Here is a 21,134-nt window from a genome sequence, read left to right as displayed (position 1 = left end):
ATTTAGTGCCTTTTTCCCTCAACATCTTTTGACATCTGTGGCTCTCAAAAGAATTTAGGGTAAAATTTCCCCATCCAACCAATTCATGAAACAATCCCTTATAAGAAAAGTTGAAACATTATTCCAGTAGGCTATGCAAATTTAATTTAATTATAAAATTATGAACCTGAAGTTACACTGAATAAGAACTCTAAAAAATATAAGGCTTGGAGGGATACTAACAAGCTATTCAGCATTACTTTTAAGAATTTGCAGAGCCGTTCTTTATTATTTTATATATTTAGCAGGTAAATTTTCTAAGTAACTGTCATTTTTCTTTCACATCTATTGTATACATTTACTGTAGAATTACTGTGATCACAGAGAATGGCATCTCCATTGCAATCTCATGACTTTGGATTTCGCTTTTTCCACATCTGCACTATTGTTATGAAAACAGTTTTGAGACACAGGATTTAATATCACTTGCCAGAATTAAATTTTTAGATCAGATGTATATTTTGTTAGCATCTATGTGAGCTTTCCTGTAATATACTTTTGTTTCAACTTAAAACTTTCATGAACATCTGCTAATTTATCCAGATTTTTATGTACCCATGTGGTTTTTTTTACACACAAGAGTAGGCTTTTGTCATTTGACGGAGTGTCATTTTATTTAGCTTGCTGCTTCAAAGTAATCCAGGTTAAAATAAATGTTTGTTTTCCAAATGCACTTCCCTCAAGAATCCTCAGTTTCTGTTTCTTGACAGTGTTTGAACCAGACTCCTGTAACTACACTATTCCTCTGTGAAACTGCCACATCCCCTTCTTTCCACAACACCTTCACCTTCCTCTTTTTCTTTTTCTTTCTTCTCATTATCCCCTACTTTAAGTGGATTAAGGCAAATACCTCTTAATATCCTGTAACCTATCCGGAAAGAAGTGCTTATGCAGCCACATGATACAGTAAATTCTTTTTGAATGTTTTTGCCTTTTACTACAGAGAATGTAATAGCTACAGTCCTTAAGACACTTACAGAGCTATCTTGATTCTTATGGGCTCTGACTCTTAAGTATCATTCTATTGTTAACAAATAGAAGGCTATTACCAGTAAGTGAATAAGAGCTCAATCACACTGGTCAAATTTTCAAACCTGCTTTTTAATGACAGTGAGAGCATTCAGGTTTTTGAAAGCACTGGGGCATGTACATTGAAAGGTTGGGCACTTTATAGAATTCTTTAAAGGAAGAAACATAACATTAAGAAATATTTTTGAGAGGACATGATAATTCTATGCTTCTAAAAGGAGAACAAGTCAACTGTGTAATGATGTCTGCGGTGCTTACCTGGAAATACTTGCTTACCCTTCTTTTCCTTTTACTCTAAAATAATGTTTGTGGGAAGAACTGCTATGCTGAATATATTTCATCATATGAGAAAGGGAACTTCCTCTGGCAATTTTATTGTAAATAATTATTCTGATTCAGTAATCAGAAAGCGTGTAGATTGTTCTGAAAGTAATGCCTCTTATTTATTTCCATGGAAAATGCAAGAGATTTTTACAAGATGCTTTTTCTGCTTTGTTTTCAACTCAAGCCATTGTACGATTCTATCGATTCTATCAGGACAAGAGGAAGTGGTTTAAGTTGAAGGAGGGAAGATTCAGGTTGGATATTGGGGAAGTTCTTCACAGAGAGAGTGGTGAGGTGCTGGAACAGGCTGCCCAGAGAGGTTGTGGATGCCCCGTCCCTGGAGGTGTTCAAGGCCAGGTTGGATGGGGCCCTGGGCAGCCTGGTCTGGTATTAAATGTGGAGGTTGGTGACCCTGCATGTGGCAGGGGGGTTGGAGATTCGTGATCCTTGAGATCACTTCCAACCCAAGCTATTCTATGATTCTATCAGATACAAAGAGCACAGTAACACCATTTGATAGAGGAAATTCTCAGCTACAAAACACAAATCTTTCAACACAGTCACCACCATTAGCTCTGCATTTTCACCAGTAATGAGCAAGAGCCTGCATGCTGCGCTCATAAAAATCTGCACAGCCGTCTTTCACTTTGCTGTCATCACTGCTGAAAAGCACCGCCTACTGCCTCACTGTGCTCACATCCACTGTTTGGTCTTCATCAACGTTCAGCAAGCGTTGATGAATGACAATGGGTGCTGTTTTTTCTGCATGGAAGAATTCAGTGACGCACCTTTGCTTCATACGCACTTCTATGTCAGACACCATTCTGTCAGACTGCCCACTGCTGCCCTCTGTCACACGGCAATAAACAGTAATGGAATACTGGTGGGAAGGTTCAACCTCTACTGCCATACCACCAACGTTTGCCACTGATGTCGTGGGCTTACATCATAAATTAGGAAGCATTACTTTCGGAGCAGTATTTTCTGTTTTGTTTGGCTCTGAATTAGATTCTGCAAAGGCTTCACATGACAGATCAGATTAATTTCTCGTTTTAGAAAAAATAAATTGATTTTATATTTTGGTTCTGTTTGAGGGAAACAAGAAACAAGCAGCCTTTTTATACTTTGGCACCACTTAGCTACCTTGTGCACTTCACTCTGCCTGGGTAAGCTGCTTTATTGGGCTGTAGCATACCTCCTGGCTGACATGCAATGCAATAGTACAGTGCTGCAGTGTTTGGCTAACAAGTAGAATCAGGGAACGTATTGATACAAGGAGAAAGATCTTACTAGGATTAAAACGTGAAAATAATCTGTATTGGTTTGGTATGAGGTTGAAGTAGTTTGGAGAGAGCTTGTGTTTGTATCTAAATCCACGTGACAATGTGCCTATGAGGAGATCAGAGAAATGTGGGTATTTACCAAGAAAAAAAGAGGAAAGAGGGACAACATAAAAATCTGAAACTTGAACCTACATTTTTATAACCTTGTCATCATATAAGCTGGGTAAAGAGAATACTTTGTGATGAATAAAATACTGTTTACTGAATTCCATTGAAACTCTTGAGAATAACTTAAGAATTTAACTTCATTCTTAGTAAGCTGATATGCCTATAGTGCTGGCTACTTTTAAATCCCTCAGCAAATATTTTTGTCGTGTTAAAGTTTATTGTTTCTGTATAATAGCTCACAATTTGATTGTTTTTTCTTGTTCAGTAACTTGGGTTGTGTTCTTTCTTTTCATTGGTGGGTGAGATAGTAGGGAACGTGAGCGGTTTATTTAACAGCCTAATTTGGGCTATGCTGAAGCTTGGCTAAGAAGCAGTTTTTTTCTGATGTGTTATGGTTTAAACATTTTAAAAGAAACAAATGAGTCGAGGATTAAGGTTTTAATATAATTTAATCCATATGTACTTACAAGGTGTGGATGAATTGATAATCAACAGTTCAGCGTCATTAAGAATCTGCGCAGTTGTGACACTCAGCAGCTCAGAAGATTATGTTGTAGAGAGCTTATACAGCACCCTTTTCCCAAACGTTGCCAAGGTCACTGCCAGTACTGTGCATGGGCATAGGAAGAACAAGTGAGAGTGTGTTGTAAGCACGGGCAACTTGAAGTGGCTGGAAGAAGGTGGATGAGAAATGATTGCTTTCTCTCGTCGTGTCATGTGCTGGTCCCTGGTTCTCATCTTGCCAAATTACAGACTCAAAGCAAACAAAGGATTTGGCTTTATGGTTTGTTTGTGATGGGAGCAGTTTGTTACAACAGGATTTTGCAGATGTCAAAAAGATCCAAAAAGCAATGAAAGAAATTTGTGAAAATTCATCAAAAGCCATGCAGACTCAAATCTCTGGAAGCGAGAAGAAAATACCAATAAAGGGTTTCTCTGCAGAGCACGGGGATTCCTTTCCAAAGAATTAATTCCATGTTGCCAGTTTTTGAGACAGCTTGTAAGACTACATGGACTTCTATCAGATGGCTGAAGCTGTTCTTGCTATCTTTGCACACAATGTTAGGAAAACAGAAGTAGTCTGTTGCTGAGCAGGAAAGCCTCTTCATGAAGAGAAAACTTCATGAGAAGGTCTCCACTAGGTCCGCTCACTATTCCTTTAGGTTTCTTCCATAGGAGACCGTGGTTAAATCTATTGTTGTTTGCCTAAAGCATGTGACTGAAAGCAGCTATACAGCTATTTCAATTTGAATGTAAATTAGCTGTGGAAAAGATGAGGGATCTCTCTCAGATGAAATAACACGTGTGTTCAAGAAAGTCATAAATAGAACTGAATTTTATTTTAGTGTATCCATCTTGTATCATAACAATTGCCCAAGTGTTTACTCACAGGTGCAAAATACTTAGAGAGTCTCCTTAATCTACAATTATTGTTGCCCTCTCGTCTTGACCTCTGTTGAAGTGTTTTATAAACAATTTAAAGAATAAATGAAGTATTAGAAACAGTTATTATAGAGGAGGCAAAGTTATTTGCTTTCCTTGAGTGAAGGGATATAATTTATAAAGGGCTGATTATACTAATCTGTTTTCTGGGTAGCCTGCAAGTTTACTTTACCATGGCAAGGGAGAATAACAGAGAAATTGTGTCATGGGAGCCAAGTAAGATATTGTAGCGGTAGGAAATCCATTTGCCTTGTTGTACAGCCATTTATCTTGACCGTCATTTCTGTCAAATGATCATTTGAATCAGAAGTATTAAAGAGATTTTCTTCGTTTGCAGTAATGAGAACAACAGAGACTTCTGTGCTGCAGGACATTCTTGCTAGGTCTTTCCTTCTTTAACATGGCTACTTGCCAGCCTGTGTTATTATTAAAAGTTGCTTCATTTAGTACGTTTTATGAAGTGGCTCTGCCTGGCTGCTTCTTTGTCACTGAGACTATGAGTCAAGACAGAGAACAGGAGCAGAGCCTAGAAAAGAAGCAGTTTAAGCTGAGAGTATTAATGGGAAGCTTTTTGCTTCGAGTGTTTTCTTTTCAAGGTATGTGTTCACATAGAAAGAAAAATACTGCAAAAAGCAAGTTTGATCTCTTTGCCTTACCAGTGAATGGCTTCTGCCTTGCCTTTTACTTACAAACCTTAGCACTAGCAAAACTCCCTTGCAACCCACAAGGGTTAGAGAGGTGCAGAGCCTACTAACACGAGGTTGAAGTGGAGATGTTTTGATTCCAGTTCTGAGAGAGAAAGGCCCTTTCTAGGAGGGAACAGCTTAAGGATTTCAGATGTTCCCTCTGTAAGTCTGCAAGCCCTTCTCACCTCGGCTTTGCACTTCTGTCAAGCAGGGATGAAATGAGACTTACGAGTCCAGGAATCATCAAAACAACAGAGTCTGTTGGCTCCAACACAGCTGGAGCTGGGAAAGTGATGTCTGTTCCTCTTCTCTTATGTGGCTTTTTCTGTTTCTTTTCCGATCTCCCTGTGAGGCAGACAGAGTGGAGGCAGTAGAGCAGCAGGGAAGAAGAAAAGGGTGACAGCGGCTGTCTATTACAAGTCAGAGGACAATTTGGTAGTGTCCCTTTGCAATTAGAGGAACATTCATCAACCATAACATCTGTCATCCATAGCTCTGCAGCCACAAGAGGAGCTTGTCTTACTGAAATACTTTTGACTGTTTTCCCAAGCAGATATGAGACGATGCACCCTCGTTTCCAAGATCAGTATTTGAGTAAGGAGGGCAGTACTTGAAAGGGGCAGGACATTGTTGTAGGCACATATATAATTACAGCTCCATTTCTAGTACTGCTATCAGGAGCAGAGGGCATGGAGGAAGATACCTTAATAACACACGGTTGGTGTCAGCATTATTTGATTCCACTTCCTTTGGTAATTGTAATTCCTACAGTAGCTTTCCTGCAGTTGTTCTTAGAAATGTTCCTTAGCAATTATGAGACCCTTATAAAATATTTCCTAGCTTTGGCAGTCATCATTTTAAAATAGTAAATTCTATGGATAAGGTACTTAATCAGTGAGAGGGCTAAGGCCTGTGTCCAGAAGAATGTGGTCAGGGGAAGTCAGAGTTTCTGAGAGCTGATTCTTTGCCTACTTCATTCTGAGCCCATGGAGGTGCTCTGGGGAACAAATGTGGATTTTGCTCTGGCTCAGGGGAGGTCCTTTGTCGTGAAATGACATATGAGGGTTATGCATCTAAGTACCAAACTCTCACACTTCCATACTGTGCAGCATTTAACAGCCTGGAGATAAACAGGCTAAAATAACAGTTATATTTTCTCTCTGTCTCTGCTTGCTGGGCTGCTAAGTCGCCTTTGTCTATTCCTGCCTGAGTCATCTTCCAAGTCTATCTGTCCTGTAAATCAGGTATGGTACTTTCCATCAGATATCACTTTTACTTGAAATACTCAGCACTGCATTCTTTAAAAATTATTGCGAATAATTGCCAAAACGTGGTAGCTACATTATCCAACAAATGCACATTATGAATGGTCTCCTTTTTAAGTCTAGAATTCCTTTAAACATGCCTGTTGGGTTTTGAGTACCTGCAGTTAAATGGTGTTGCTTTTGGCAGAGCTCGGTGAGCAAATGAGGCATAATCTCTCTGATCTCAGTAGTCTGGTCAGCCAGCCATGACATTCTCAGTGTCTTTTCTTTCTACACCCTGTCTGAACAGAGCCATAGCCCAGGCAGCTCTCAGTGGGGTTGCCAAAGATTACGGTGTGCAGTGAAGCAGCAGATGGTAGGACAGTGGAAAATATGCAGTCCCAATCCCTGAGTTCATGTTGGGTTCAGGGTTAAATTTCAGTGATTTCCATCCCTATTCCTTGGGGCGCTCTGAACTGCCCTTTGGGAGGCCAACTCCTCAGTGTGCACTTGGGAGCCACATGAAATTCTGTTTTGTACAGTTTTGAAACTGGGTTCTAGACCGCAGCTGGAAATTTAAGAAGGTAGTGCTTTGGCCACAGAAGTTAGGTTTCCTCACTATCCAAAGACATAAGCAATGAGGTCAATATGAACACATCCTGAAAACTACAGAGAGGGAAGAACATTGCAAACTTGATTAGCTCAAAAATTGTGTAATGAGTGAATGAAGGGTGCCTCCAAAGAACTAATTCACGCTCGTGCCTTTGTAATCTGATAGAGTTCTTATTTGCAAACACTCCCCCCCCCGCCTGCCCCCAAGTCCCTTCTTCCTTATTCCTTGCACAAAATGAATCGTGCTTGCCTGAATGACTGCATGTTTGATAATTGTGAAGCAGAGTGCAAGAAAGGATTTCTTTGACAACAAATATCCTCAATATGCTCCATTCATGGGACGTGCTCTTCAATCTATGCACTAAGAATGACTCTATTTTGACTTATTCAGGACGCTTCTCTCTGATTCTTTCACAAGTATCAAGATACTTAGCTTTGTTACTTAGCTTTGTGAAGTTCCCGTAAATTATTTGTTCTTATTTAATCCAGTGGTTAACTGAATTGGTGAGTACCTTTTCTGAATTGGCCGAAGAAGCTCAAGGATAAATCATTTTTCCACAGTAGCATTAATTAAACTAAACCGTGAATCCATCTTTTTTCTGTGGTTCTTTACCTTTGCTGAGCTTCAGATTTTGTTAGAACTTCTGCCTCATTCCTCTCAAGTTTTTGCTCCCAGATCGAATCCATCCTCTGCATAGGGAGCAATCTTACTGGGGGGAACAACATCTAATTAGTCTAGAGATATGTAATGAAACTGTATCACTATGCATTCAGTAATAACACTGGCACAGAGAGCCCCAACTTCAGTGCTAGAATTTCTTCCTGAACGGGCACAGAGCGTGTGTATGTACATGTGTGAGTTTCAGAGAGCATGCACAGCTACCTATGTGGGTACTAAAATTATGTGAAAGGTCCCACTAATAATACAAAGCCAGGAAATTCAGAATTGGGCTAACTTTCTGTCCTGGTTTCACCCCATTGTGCTTAAGTATTGTAAGCATCTCAGAACAGCAGGTGATCTGACTGCCTCTTCTGTTCCTAGAGGAAGTCTAAACTAACTTAAATGGGAAATATCACAAAAACAGGATAACAATGAATTTTGAGAAACTACAAAGGAAGAAGTGTTCTTAAAATACTGATATTAAAACAGTAGTGAACGTGAAAAGTTGAGCTGTGCAAAATGAACATTTTGTTTAGATGTTCTTTTTTGCCATTTAATTGCTTTCCAAATGTTCTGTACAGTTCATTTGTACTTTGCTTCAGAGTTTCATGTGAAAGTGGCGTAGTAATCGGACGTATTAATGGTAGAATGTGTAAGTTTGGGTTCTTCTTTGTAAACTTAAGAAATCTGACTTCGGTGAGACTGCAGCAATTCATCTTAGTAGAAAACTGGCTGTCTGTATATATAGCTGCATATTTATCTTTATTTAATTCAGGTATTAATTACACCAAACAAACATCATTCCCACTTGGAAAGAATGCAAGTATGGGATTCAGTTTCAGTGACAATGTCAGAAAAAAGAGAATGTTCATTGAAATGCATGTACGTTTTATACAACTGCTATAATTTTACTGGTTTCCTGTGTTCAAGGGATTTTTTTTCTCAGTAAATTCAGTGTCTATTTATTCAACACACTGCCTTTTTCACTTTAAAATGAAAATGAGCTTCATTCCCGGCATTTGTCCCAGAGGGGATTTGCTTGCAACCAGCAGCTTTTATGCAACCTCCTGTGGGAGAGCTGCCCCCCTGCCTAGCCACGTTTTCAGTGCAGGGTTGGGTGTGGAAGCACCCTTGCTTAACTCCATGGTCCCCCGAGAGTGATTGTGGCCTGCTCTGACATAAGGACGTAACTTTTCATGGCACGTTAAGGCAACTGGCAGCAGCTACAGCTAGGTGAAATAATGTTTTTATTGGCTCTCTGAATACAGGAGGTCAACACAGCTTGGCCAAACATGTCCAAGTTTTTCGGGAACAGAAGGGCCGTGCTGTCTTTGTTGGCTTTCACTCTTCCCGATATCTCATCAACTTGTCTCCGTACTTCCTTTTCACTTTCACCCTGTTAGGTTTGCACGTTTTCTTTAAGGTTTTGGGCGTTCTTTCTGCATAATTACTTTGAAGTGCATTTCAAGGAGGTTTGTTGTTAGAATACTGCATTTGAAGATTGTCATTCTGGTTTTATCCAAGATCATGACTTCTCGTGTTGTCCTGCTCTGTTCTCAGCACTCTGCTTGTTCCTGTGTAGAAACAGAGCTTGGGAAACTGAGACAGCTGGGGCAGATAGCGAGCTGAAAGCACCAAGAGCCTTTCTGGTATTGCTAGTAGCACATCAGATTGACTGCATGCTGCCTGTCACATCTTGAAGAGTATTTTGGACTCATGTGCCAGAGCCATCTATTTACTTGTTTAGTCTGTTTTGAGGCTGAAGGGTTATCTGTAGCTGGAGAAACAATTTGTCCTCATATGGTAATGGCGGACAATCAGTTGATTGATACAGGGAATTCTTGGGATCATCAGCAATGTGAGAGATGTACTTCTCATAGCACTCCAGCTGAGAATCCAATTACTCATAACAGAGAAGATGGAAGGAAATGTAGTGTCTTGCATTTTACGTGCCCTATTCTAGTACTAAAAAAAGCTATGCTTCCTGTATTTGCAGAAGCTGAGATTTCTCTTTCTCCTTCTCTCTCTAGTCCCTTGTTACTCCTTGGTGAGCTCTTTGCCTCTAGATCCTTCCAGCTCTCCAGTGATAGAGTTCAAGCATTTCAGGACCCTGCCTTGGCTGCTCCAGGACTCTTGGAGCAAAGGGTGGTTTATGGCAACTGAGATGCATTTACTAAATAATGTACTAAGGGCTTCCCATGGAGTGCCCTGAAGATTAGCACTGTCACAAAGCTGTTCAGAAGAAAGCTCTTAATAAAGAAGGAAAGGTTGAGCAATTGAGCTCAAATAGGAAGTACATGGATTTAGGAACACCTTGATTTTATATAAGAAAGAAGATACATAAGTACTGACTCAGCAAAGTTATATGCCACTGTGATTGGTTTTGAGGCTAGCTCTTATTACAGTCTCTTTTGTCTTTAGTAGAAGTGCATGAAAATTGAAATTAAGTGAAATTACACATTTTACACTCGAAAATTTGCACATTAAAAATTGGCACTAATGAGGTTGTATAGAAGGATACAGAAGACCTGTGCAAAGTCTTGATCATACAGTGACCTACCACAAACTAATGTCCTAGCCACCTGGAGAGACTGAGGGACCAACCAGACTTAGTCCCTCAAAGGTCAGAAGGTCTGAGAAACTGTATTAGTCAGTCACGTGTCACCAGGTAAGATTAAAAGCCTTGCTTGCTTGTTCTCAAGGGAGTGCTAGAGTAAAGACTGAATGTCTCAGCTTGAGCCATCAAACAGCACTTTTCTTGACGTGCTACTAGTTGCTGGGGCACAGACGTCCAAACTTTGCTAGTTATTTAACAAGCTGAGTTAGAATCAGCTTTTGTGCTCATTGCCTTAGACTGCATGCTATTTCTACTTTGTACAAGTGCCAGATTTTTCTTTTGATTGCAACCATTTCTTGCTATTGCAGCCCTAGATCAGCATATGCTTAACTCCAATTGTTTACGCATACTTAAACAATATAAAGAGACTGTGCTGATGGGCAAGCACATTCGTGCTAACCCACAGCTCATGCATGCAAGAACTCATCTAACTCTGCAACATCTTATATTAGTGCTTTAATTCAAAAATATTACATGCACAATTTAAAAAATACATCTTAAGTGAGTGTTGAACAAATTAGAGTGGCTAAATACTTTTGCTTTTATTTCAAAAAACAGGGTATAGGAACTGTGTTTAAGAAATCAAAGGGAATAGTTTGGAGCAAAAGGTTAAGTTTTCTGTAAGCGAAACGCTGCTCTGTTTATGTAAGTGCCATTAAGAGCATAAACTTGGGAACAGGAATAACACTTTTACATATTGTTTTCAGTATTAATGTTTGGTTTTTCCTTTATACGAATCTTTGATGCCTCACCTTTCCTGTTCAGTGTACAGTTCCTGAAGGGAAAATATTTTAATTTAAGAAAAATTATATAGAGGAAATATACTAAAATAACAGTTCTGTGTCCAGCTATTATTGCAGGTTTGTCGGCATATCCTTTTAACAAGACCATCAGATAGATTCAGTGTGTCCAGTATTTCATCCTGAATAAGGTCATTTTTAATGTGAAATCTAATAGCAGCAGTCTATCAGTCTAACAAACTGACTGCTAATTAAATGTGGGTTTGTTCTTTTTTTTTTTTTTCAGCGACATTAGAGAACTGCTGCTGTATATTCATTGAAATCATCCTGTCATTGTTCTGTGCAGGGGTGGAAATGTATATCTGTTTGAATGCAGAATAGTTTTGGAGAGATTTTAAAGCTGTGCTGACAAATCCCAATGTGGATGGTTAGCTGCACTAAATCACTGAGGAATGTAGATTGCTGTGGTGAGACCTGGTGGCAAACAGCACGTCTGATTCCCAGTTTTCATGGCCATTGGTACAGCTGTTGCCCCACTTCCATGTCTCTCTGTTACAGTGCTGCTAGTTGTCCCTCCAGGTAGGCTTCATGCTGTCTTTCTTCCCCTCAAGAAAAAGGAAAGGCGTCTTTCTGCCTTCCCTCCCCATTTCTGTACTTTGTCATTCCTCACAAAGCAAGTGTCTCCCACTCTCACTTTCCCCTCCAATTAGGAAAACTGTTGATTTCTGTTGCCTCTGTGCCAAGTTCACATAAACTGCTGTTGCGCTCGTCAATCCAAACGTCTTCAATATCCTCTTGTGTTGGAAGAACAGGGTGTATGCCGTGCCATTATTTTGTCACCCTCCTGCTGCTGATTCATTTTACCTGTGCATGTTTACCTACCTGCTTCAATCTCCTATAAACATGCTAAAAAAAAAAAGTGCATTTGCCATTATGAAAGGGCATCTAGTTGAAAAAGGATAGTGCAAATGGGAAATAGGGCCAAACAGATTTTTTTTTCCTAAATTAGCATACTTTGCTCTTGGCATTGGAAAGTTAAAATTGTCTATCGATATGTTATTAAAGTGGATGTTTTTGTTATCAGTTTTTTAATAGAATGAATACCATTTTATTGAAGTAACACATTTTAATGAAATACTGAATTGGAATCCTTTGATAAGGAGGAAGAATTTTCTCTCGTGTTATTGTGCAGTTGCTTTCAATTTGCGATCTGTTAATTTTATTGTTACGTGATTAATTCCAGGGGGACAGAAAAAAATACCTATTATCAGTAACTTATTCTTACCTATTCAGAGATCCCACATGTTTATTGGAAGACAGTTAGGGTTACATAAACTGAAAATGTGTCAGATACCCTACTCTTTATATATGTATTATAAATATAAGAAACCTATTATCGTAAGATATTACTGCAGTTTTAAGGGACGGAGAAGGAAATTAGAGATGTTATGATGAAGTATATTTCCAGCTATGCTATATAGGATTAAAATGTAAGGATTAAAGCACTGTATCTCATGTTTCAGGAAATAAAACGATTTATTACTCAGGTCAGGAAGATGTTTCCCATGCAGTGCATGACTTTACAATGAGTTGCTTATGAATCATTTTGCCCTCATTTCACATATATTTCGTTTTGCAGAAATCTGATTGTAGACTTTTTGGCAAGCTCATCACAACGTAGCCATATTCAAGTGTGAAATTAGTAGGATAGTATGAAGATCTGGAAAGGAAAAAAATCACCATTAGAATTGATGTTTCCTTTGTTTCCAAACAGGGATGTTTCTAATTTGTGTATTTTTTATTATGAGAAGAACAACTTGCTATTGTAAAATGAGAGCTGATTCACAATTCAGATGTTTTTGTTTGTGTCTAACATGTACTAAGCAGCTGCTTTATCAGTTGTTTCAATTAAGATACAGTTGAAAACTCTATTTAAATCTCTCAAACTGGAAGCTTCAAAGATCTGTAACTGATTTTTTGTCTGGCTTACATTAACGTAACTCCACTGACTTTGGAGTTTTTGTGCTGATTTTCATCAGTATAAGCTAACGGAGACTCTGGATTTCTTTCCCCAGAAAAAGTGGGTGCTACTTTGTCATTTCATTTTAGCTTGCCCCAGAAAAAATGGAAGAACTTCTAATAGAATGGAAATTATGAGCAGCATGGATTTCCAGGCAATCAAATTATTTTAATGATCTCATTAAATGTATCATTTACAACATATATGCTAAAAGATATATGCTCCCCTGGCTTAGTAGAAGCACTGGGTACACAATGTTTGAACATGTTGGACTTCCGCTAGAATTTATGACAGAACTGTAGAATCTAAGAGGGGGGTGAAAAATCCGCCTTTTCTTGTGCCAGCATTTCTAAAGACAGAAAACTTTTTGTCATATTTCATGCAAAACAGAAAAGTTGTTACGGAAACTCAAATACTGCATCTCAGCTGATTAAAGTTGCTATTGAACAATATTAGGTTGTCTGTTATCTGTGATATGAATTAAGATGCATATTTCTTATGTGAGATATAACTAGTTTTATACAGGGACAGCAATCTTTCTAAGACCATTATTCACCATGTGTTGACTTTCATCTGTAGCTTTGAGAGATTGGAAAATAATGGTTGTTGGAAAAACAAACAAAAACAGTTTCTATAGCAGAAGCTCATCACACTGCTTCGTCTGTTTGGTTACTTGTTACAAACCCATGAATCTTGGTAAAAACACCAGTTTGCTGATAATGCAGGAAGGTTGATGAAAACAGTGAGGTGCACTGTTTTTTTCTCTCAGGGTATCCAACTTTGAAACTGTAGGTATATTGAGAGTGTACAACCTAAAGCATTGGTTTTACGTGTTTTTCCAGTTTTTGAAACCATGTCTTTGCCAGGTATATGCAGCATCCTTCTCAGAGGGATGAGCTGCCCTGAACCAGGAGGCCAAGCAGGCAACAGGCCTGGACTGCAGAGCTCAAGCTATTGGTTTGTACTTCTTATTGCAATATTGTTCCTGTACTCACTTACTGTCTGGGTATGTGTTTTACAGATCAGGTCTGCCTAATGAGGATTCCTTGTTTAGAATGGTGACTAAGGTAAACAGAGTTATAAATCAGACCTTATGGTTCCTGTTGGAATGCTGATGATCTCAGAGGGAGGGCTTGGGTTTTCAAAACAAATCTGAACTAATGCCCAGGGCTGAAAGAGCTGTTAATATCATGAAAACTCAGGTTTAAGGCCTTTTTTTAAAATGTGAACTCTTGAAAGGCAGTCCTCAAACAAGGAACTGCTGAAATGTGAGGGCATGCCAAAGAAACTCTTGCCGTGTCTGGCCAGACCTCTGCTGTGGCATTTCCAGGACTGTTGGTAGTAACGTGAAGGCACATAATTTGGCCCATAGTGGTCTGGAAGTGTTTTCTGCTTAGATAACTAGGATAGCTACACAAGGCAGTCATTGCATGCATGCTTAGCCCTTCTGAGGGAGTAAGAATGATTCTTGGTCTCTAGGACAGTGTAGGACAGTGAGCTCCCAGAACAATATCACCCTCACATATTGTGAATAAGTGAGTAAGTAAAAATGCATCATGCATTTAATAGAGATTCATCGCTCCACATTCATTCTACTGGGTGTGAGCAGAGAGGTGTGTTTTCCAAAGCCTCTCGGAACTGAAGAAGCAGTACAAAGCCAGGAGACAAATGTGGGACTCTAACCTCTTCTTCCCTGCCAGCCGAAGCTTGTTTTCATGCAATATGGTGATGGTGGTAGCATTAAGAATGTAAGCCTTACACAGCTGCAATAACTGTGGCCTTGTAGCTGATGTACCATCTAGACCTGATGAAAGTCAACCTTAAGGATGGAGTGTTTGACATAGCAGCAGCTCTGCTCATACTTTTACCTGTACTACCTTTCCATTTTGTGGAGGAAAACATTTGTGTAGTTTCAATATTAAAATTAAATTTTCAATATCTCCTGAGGAAGAACGATGTTAATACAAAGGTTTGTCTTCAGTTATATAAAGATAACTGTAGAAATCTTTCAATAGAATCATTCTCAAACCATTCCCATCTTGCCAAAGCAAGACTTTGTAGCCTGATTGCAGACCCCTAGGAAACGGCTTTTTGGTGGAAATGCTGACACAGCCTTAACTGTTTCGTATGACTCCAGTGGACATCGGCTAAATTTCTAGTTATGACACGCATTTAATGGCATGGGATCAAACATGAAATGTAATAGGATATTTTACGATATATGTGTTTGAAGAGAATCAGTATTTAAACTTTGTTTATGAACCATATCATTTAAATGCTCTTGGAATGTGCCATTCAGTCCTGGGTTACATAAGAAAAGTTCTGATCATGTTTTTCAAAATGAACAGTAGAATAATTTTCTTCTACAACTTTAGTGCTGAAGCATTTCCAAGAACCCTTACTAGAGTCTTTGTGGTAAATAAAGGTTTTCATTCATCACTCTGATGCTCTTTAATTTGTGCATTTGGAAGTGTATTCTGACTTTTCTTTAAGATCTTTAAAGACAGTTTCTCTCCAGTTATGGTGACTGCTTTGTGTCAGATCAATCTTCTTCCCTTTTCAATATCTTTCATACTTTCATACATTTCAAGTTAAGTTGATTGTATCATCCTCACACACACTCGTTACCTATTATGCTTCTTTTTTGCACTGAGAAAGTATAAAAAATGGAAACTGATGTTCATTATTTGTGGAGGTTGACAGTAAAACTCGCTCTAATGCAGATGATGATTAGAACTCTCACTGCTTTTACTGCAAATGGGAATGTAGTGTTGAAAGCTGCTGGGTTTGCTTGTTAATCAGTTGCAGCCTGGAACATAAGACCGTGTACTTCACCCGTTGAAAAAGTCTCTCTTCCAATTGTTATTCACAGAATAATAATAAAAACTGAAATTATGTCACTGCAGAAGGTTAAGAAATTTCAGAGCTCTCCTGAATGTGTTTATGTGATAGGTTGAATCTGTTTCATATAAATTAGTAATAATCTGTATGAAGATTACTCTGATAACTTAAAAAAAAATAAAATAAAATCATTGGAGAAGTGCCAGTCAGGCTAACCAGAGAGATTCTTTCACCCAGAATTCCACTCCCGCTGCAAGCCTGTCCAACCAGGAACTGGGGAAACACACTTTGCTTTCAGAAATTGAAATAGCAGAACTGTAGTGCTGGTCCTGTGGTTTGCATTGGTTTATCTTTGGCGTAATTCTCTTTCTCCTGCTGAGAAGAATGGCCTAGGCTTTTATTTTGCCAATTTGACCAGTTTTTGAGAAACGTTGATTTAATAAAGACTCCCAAGTATATTTTTATTAGTGAACTTCTGCAAATCCCTCTATCATAAAAATGTCTTTTTATATATGTGTTGTTTTTTTTTTCAAGGAATGTAGAAATTATATGATTTTAATCCTTCAAAACACAAGCACAAAACTATGATATATTCTAAGTATCTGATAACAATGATTGAATTGACAGTCTTGACAATTGACAGAAAATTAAAATTCTATATTAACTCTGTGATAAGCTCTGAATTATTTACCTGTGTCATTTAATATTGTGCTTAAAAGTGCGCTCTTTGTTTGACAGAGTGAAATGATACAAAACGAACTGTAATACTCTAGACATTAAAGCAAAAATTAGTGGTCTGAAACGCACAGTTCTCGTTATGTAGTAATTTTGCAGCAGCCTAACATTTGTTTGACAATAAATAGAAAGTATTCAGATGCATATTTCAAGTGTTCTATAATGAAAAAAATTACCATGCATGCCTTAAGTGTACAAGCTTTGCTATTTTGTGCTTTTAAAATTTGCTACGAGCATTTTACAAGTTTCACTAACTTTCCTGCTTTCCAGTTGGATGTGGTATCATCTGTCATCACTCAATCATATTTTTTTTAGCTATTAAAAAGGCATGTAATTTTAATTTTTGTGGACCATTAGTATTCAGATGCCACTGGGCTTGTTTAGCCTATATTCATCATCTAAATTTAAGTTCCTCTGCTTTTGAGGAAACTGCTGACTGCATTCTAGGACAACAGCGATCATAATCTAAAAATGAGGATACAAATTTAATTAAAAGCAAGTATTTTTTAAAACAACTCAGTCGTGAGCATAAATGGGCACATTTTTCCAATGAAATGTAGTGAATGAAATACTGAAGTCTGATAAAATATAATGTACAGCCTTCAGTAGAAAAAGGTGAAGTCACAGTTTTATAATGTCATTGAAAATGAGGAAGAGAGAATCCCAAATAATTAGAAATATAGAGTATGTTTAACCTTCACAGTTTTTTTAATACGCTTTTTTAAAACAATTAATAAACTAATGTTTAGATGCCTTTAAAAAATAAAACGGAAGAAATTAAATGGCAACAAAAAAACCCAAGGGTGGCCTAAGATGTCTGTCTTCTATATGTAACCTTTTGCATTTTGTGTTTAAGTACTGACATTCCAGATGATTTTCTTTGGCTTTATGCCTGGACTGAACACTGAGGCAGCAAATTAGGAATGCTTAGAAGTCCCACAAAGAGAGATGTTTGCTGTGAAAGTGAAGCTAATGTGACACTTGCATTGGAAGCTTCTTAGCCTGCTCAAACAATAAATGATGGCATGGGACGAGGTGGTATGAGAAGAATGAATGAAGAATGAAGGAGAATGAAATGAGCCGAGCTGCTAGGTGTTTCTTGTAGCCAATCTGCCACTGTGACTATGTGATGCTGATGCTCCTTTTTATTTCTATTCCAGGAGCTAATTTTGTTACTCGAAAAATTAGCCGATCAGTGGCAAAGATTCACCTCGGACAGATGGATTCTTTCAGCCTGGGCAATCTGGATGCTAAGAGAGACTGGGGCCATGCCAGGGACTACGTTGAGGTAAGCTGTGGGCCAGATGCCTTGTTCTGAATCATCTTTGTGGTGAGGATAACTCTTATTGCTGTATCTTCATTTTGTGATCCACAGAGGGCTACAGGATTTTTTTGCATATAGAGACTTGTTAACTTTGTGTTGCTCTTGATTTCAGACTAGGGAGTTTAGTAACGTAAGTCTACCCCAGGCATGACATGAACAGAAAAATAAATCTTTGAGTTTACATTCCTTTACTGAATTCCGTGGAGGAAGGGACCGACAATAACCTGATTCTATTTTGGAGTATTTATTCTACTGTTTTCACAATTTGTATGACCAATATTAAGACTACAGCAATATGCAAACTGACCTGAAGTCACAGATTGGATGGATAGGTGGAGGGGGTTGGTGGCCTTTATTATGCATAATGTGGAAAGAATGATGTTGATATTAATGATCAAAAGTGATATTAATGATCAAAATGATCTGGTTATACCTAAAAAAGAAGCATCACAAAGTAGTTGGGATCTCAGTTCTGCCATATATGCCTGCATCTGGCCTTTTAAGTGTTTTCATAGTCAGGAGTTGTTTCTAATTTTATTCTATGCATCCACTTAAGCAGACAAACAAACAATACCCCTGTATTGTATGACAAGGAGACATGAATGACCATGTAGGAAATATTGTCTTTTCCCCAGGAGGCTTTTGTCCCCATTTTGGTGCTTAAAGATTTCCTGTGGTCATTGGTCTATTTCTGTCTTTTAATAATGCCTTGCTGGGAAACCGGATCTGGCTTCACCATTCATTGATGTAGTTTAAAAAAATGACAACAGTTTTGTTTCTCTGTTTTACAAAGCATGAAGTATTTCAGTAGGACAAAAAGAAAACCTGATCTGGGGTTTTATTGTTATTTGGGATTTAAAAGATAAAGTAAATGTTGAGCTCCCAAATCTTGTTTGTGGTAAAAAAAAAAAAGAAAAACAACAACAAAACAAGGAAATGAAATGATAATGCCGCAATATACACTTTTGCTCTGGGTGATATAAAAAAAGTAAACATGAAAGGAGTTGTGCTAAGTTAAAAGGTGATTTTTAGCAGCTGGCTATAAAGTTGCTTTTTGATTCTGTGCTGCATTTACATGTAAGATAGTACATATCATGCCACGTGTACCAAGAGAATGACAAAATTCTGCCACCACGCAAATTGCTTTATATTTGTGACTTCAACATTAGTGGTAGTAGTAATCTAGTAAACCATCCCAATCATCTTTCTATTGATAAAGCTATAACAAAGTGTTCATAAAAACATTTACCAAGGCTCAGCTGAAAGGAAGAAACAGATGAGCCAAATAAAAGGATTAGTTGCAATTATATCAATATGATTTACTAAATGCATAAGATATTCCATAAATAATTCAGCTGTCTCATTTAAAGGCAGTTTGCACCAAATCATAAACTGTGGGATGAATTCTGATGTCTTCTTTTATATGGGAAATTTGGAATAAGTCTCCTGTGCATAATGGGTCAGGCCTTTGTCCTGTTTCCAAAACTTCAAAAACAAAAAGAAAATGAGAGCAAGTCTATCCAGGAACATGGCTTTGGCCTCCAGAAGGAACGTAGTTGTCTGAGGTCTACAACGCGAACACATGTTTGTTGTGTAAGTAGCATTCCAGACCTTTCAGTTAACATGTTTTGGGCCTGTCCCAAAATCTTTTGGAAGAATTTCTCACTAAAATATAGTTCATCTTGAGCATTTCTCTTCCCAGAGATGCCCCTTTGGATAATGGGAGAGTTATTATCAATTCTCTAATTCCCCAAATATCATGGAAATGTGATTACAGACAGCCTTCTAATGGCTAAAAGAGAGTAACTTTAAACTGGAAATAAACAATTATTTGAGGCTTTAATGGGCTGGAAAGTAGGGCTTAGAGATTTAACATTGTTCAAATAAATACATAGTATGTTAGCAAGCATAATCGTATTTACAAGCATTTGGGGAGCTTCCTTGAGCATATGGCTGAACACATAGGGATATATCTTATCCTCTCCATATGTACTTTTAAATCCCATTGATATTAATACAAGTAACACATGTGGATATAGACTAGACCATGTACAGTCCTTCCTTTCTCATTATTTCCTTAGTAGGGATAATAATAAAACCATAAATACATTCCTTTTTGTTGTTTTATAAAACATTATGGGTCAATTCCTGATCCCATGAAAGTTGATGACCAAACTCTCATTGACGTTGTGGAGAGATTGTATCCTGTATGTATTGGAGAGGAGAAAGTCTGGTGGTTACAAAGCACCACCAGGAGTTGAGTCATAAACATTGGTTTATACTAGGAGAGAAGAGTTGGAATATGTGTTTGATTAGGTTTATGAGCTGGGACTGCTATATTCAGCAACTGAGAGTGAGGTACAGTGGCATTGTGCTGCTGAATAAAAATAAGGAAATGTAACTCACTCAGAAGGAGGTTTCGATCAGCATTTGAAAAGAGGGAAATAGAACTAAGTAGACAGTGAACATTTTGGACTGGTTACTAGTTTTGTCCTAACATTCTGTTAGTAAATGTTAACATTTCTGAAGAAATTACTACATTCTCTTACTTCCTCTTTCTCTGCTTTTACTTAACTGTGATCCAGCATAAGTCTCAAGGGATGGTAGCACAGATGATCAATGCCACTGATTTGGAAGAGGAAAAACAGTGTATCAGCACTTATGATCTATGAATCTTCTGAGTGCTATTTTGTTTTGTGAGAGTGCTTCCTACCTTTTATTTGTTGCAGAAAGTTCTAGTAAACCATCTGCTAGGTATTTTCAAATACTAGTATAACAGCAAGCCTTAAGGCTGACTCATTTTTGTGCCTTTTATAACACATGAGGCATACGGTTTTCCTCAGACACTCTCCCAGGGGTCTTCTTTCAAATAGGTACAGATTCTTACAAGTGTTTAACTTGGATCATTTAAAAAAATGTACATTGATCCATTGCTGGTTGTTTTTTGTTTTATTTCCTACATGCTAAATGGTCCTTAAGGTACATACGCAACTGAAGCCCTGAAGTGTTGTTGCTGGGGAAGCTACAGACACATTTCTTTCTAAGGTTGTAAGGGTTATCCAACAAATAGGATATAGTCTCATTGGAGGGTTGTTCTGGGAAAAGAGCTCATTCGTTTTCATTAGAATAAGGCTTTTCTTTCCCCTTCAGTCTCTTCTTTATCACTTACTAAGGTTGCCTTCTGCCATTGCATTGCCCACAACTTTGTTGTCCAGCGAGCAGAAATATGATGAAGATAACTGCTTCCCTGGTGCAGTTTTAGTTGTGTCTGCTCCAAACAAATTATTAATATATTGAACCAATATATGCTCATTAATTATTTTGGAACGTCATCGATGTAGCACTGATGAATGCTATACAAAAGCCTA

General features: G+C 38.1%; 1 protein-coding gene across 2 annotated transcripts in view; it reads left to right on the top strand.

Annotated features, from left to right (window-relative positions):
- Nucleotides 1-21,134, top strand: part of GMDS (GDP-mannose 4,6-dehydratase) — a 393,306-nt gene that overhangs the window by 153,916 nt on the left and 218,256 nt on the right. For both annotated transcript variants that reach the window (XM_085220296.1, XM_085220298.1), the window contains exon 7: nucleotides 17,603-17,730. In XM_085220296.1, the coding sequence (XP_085076422.1) occupies nucleotides 17,603-17,730 (128 nt within the window). The remainder of the gene's footprint in view (nucleotides 1-17,602; nucleotides 17,731-21,134) is intronic.

Source organism: Meleagris gallopavo, chromosome 3 (genome assembly GCF_905368555.1).
Source record: "Meleagris gallopavo chromosome 3, MGAL_WU_HG_1.1, whole genome shotgun sequence".
NCBI classification, from domain to species: Eukaryota; Metazoa; Chordata; class Aves; order Galliformes; family Phasianidae; genus Meleagris; species Meleagris gallopavo.
The sequence above is the reverse complement of the archived record's forward strand: the minus strand, read 5'-3'. Positions and strand labels throughout refer to the sequence as shown.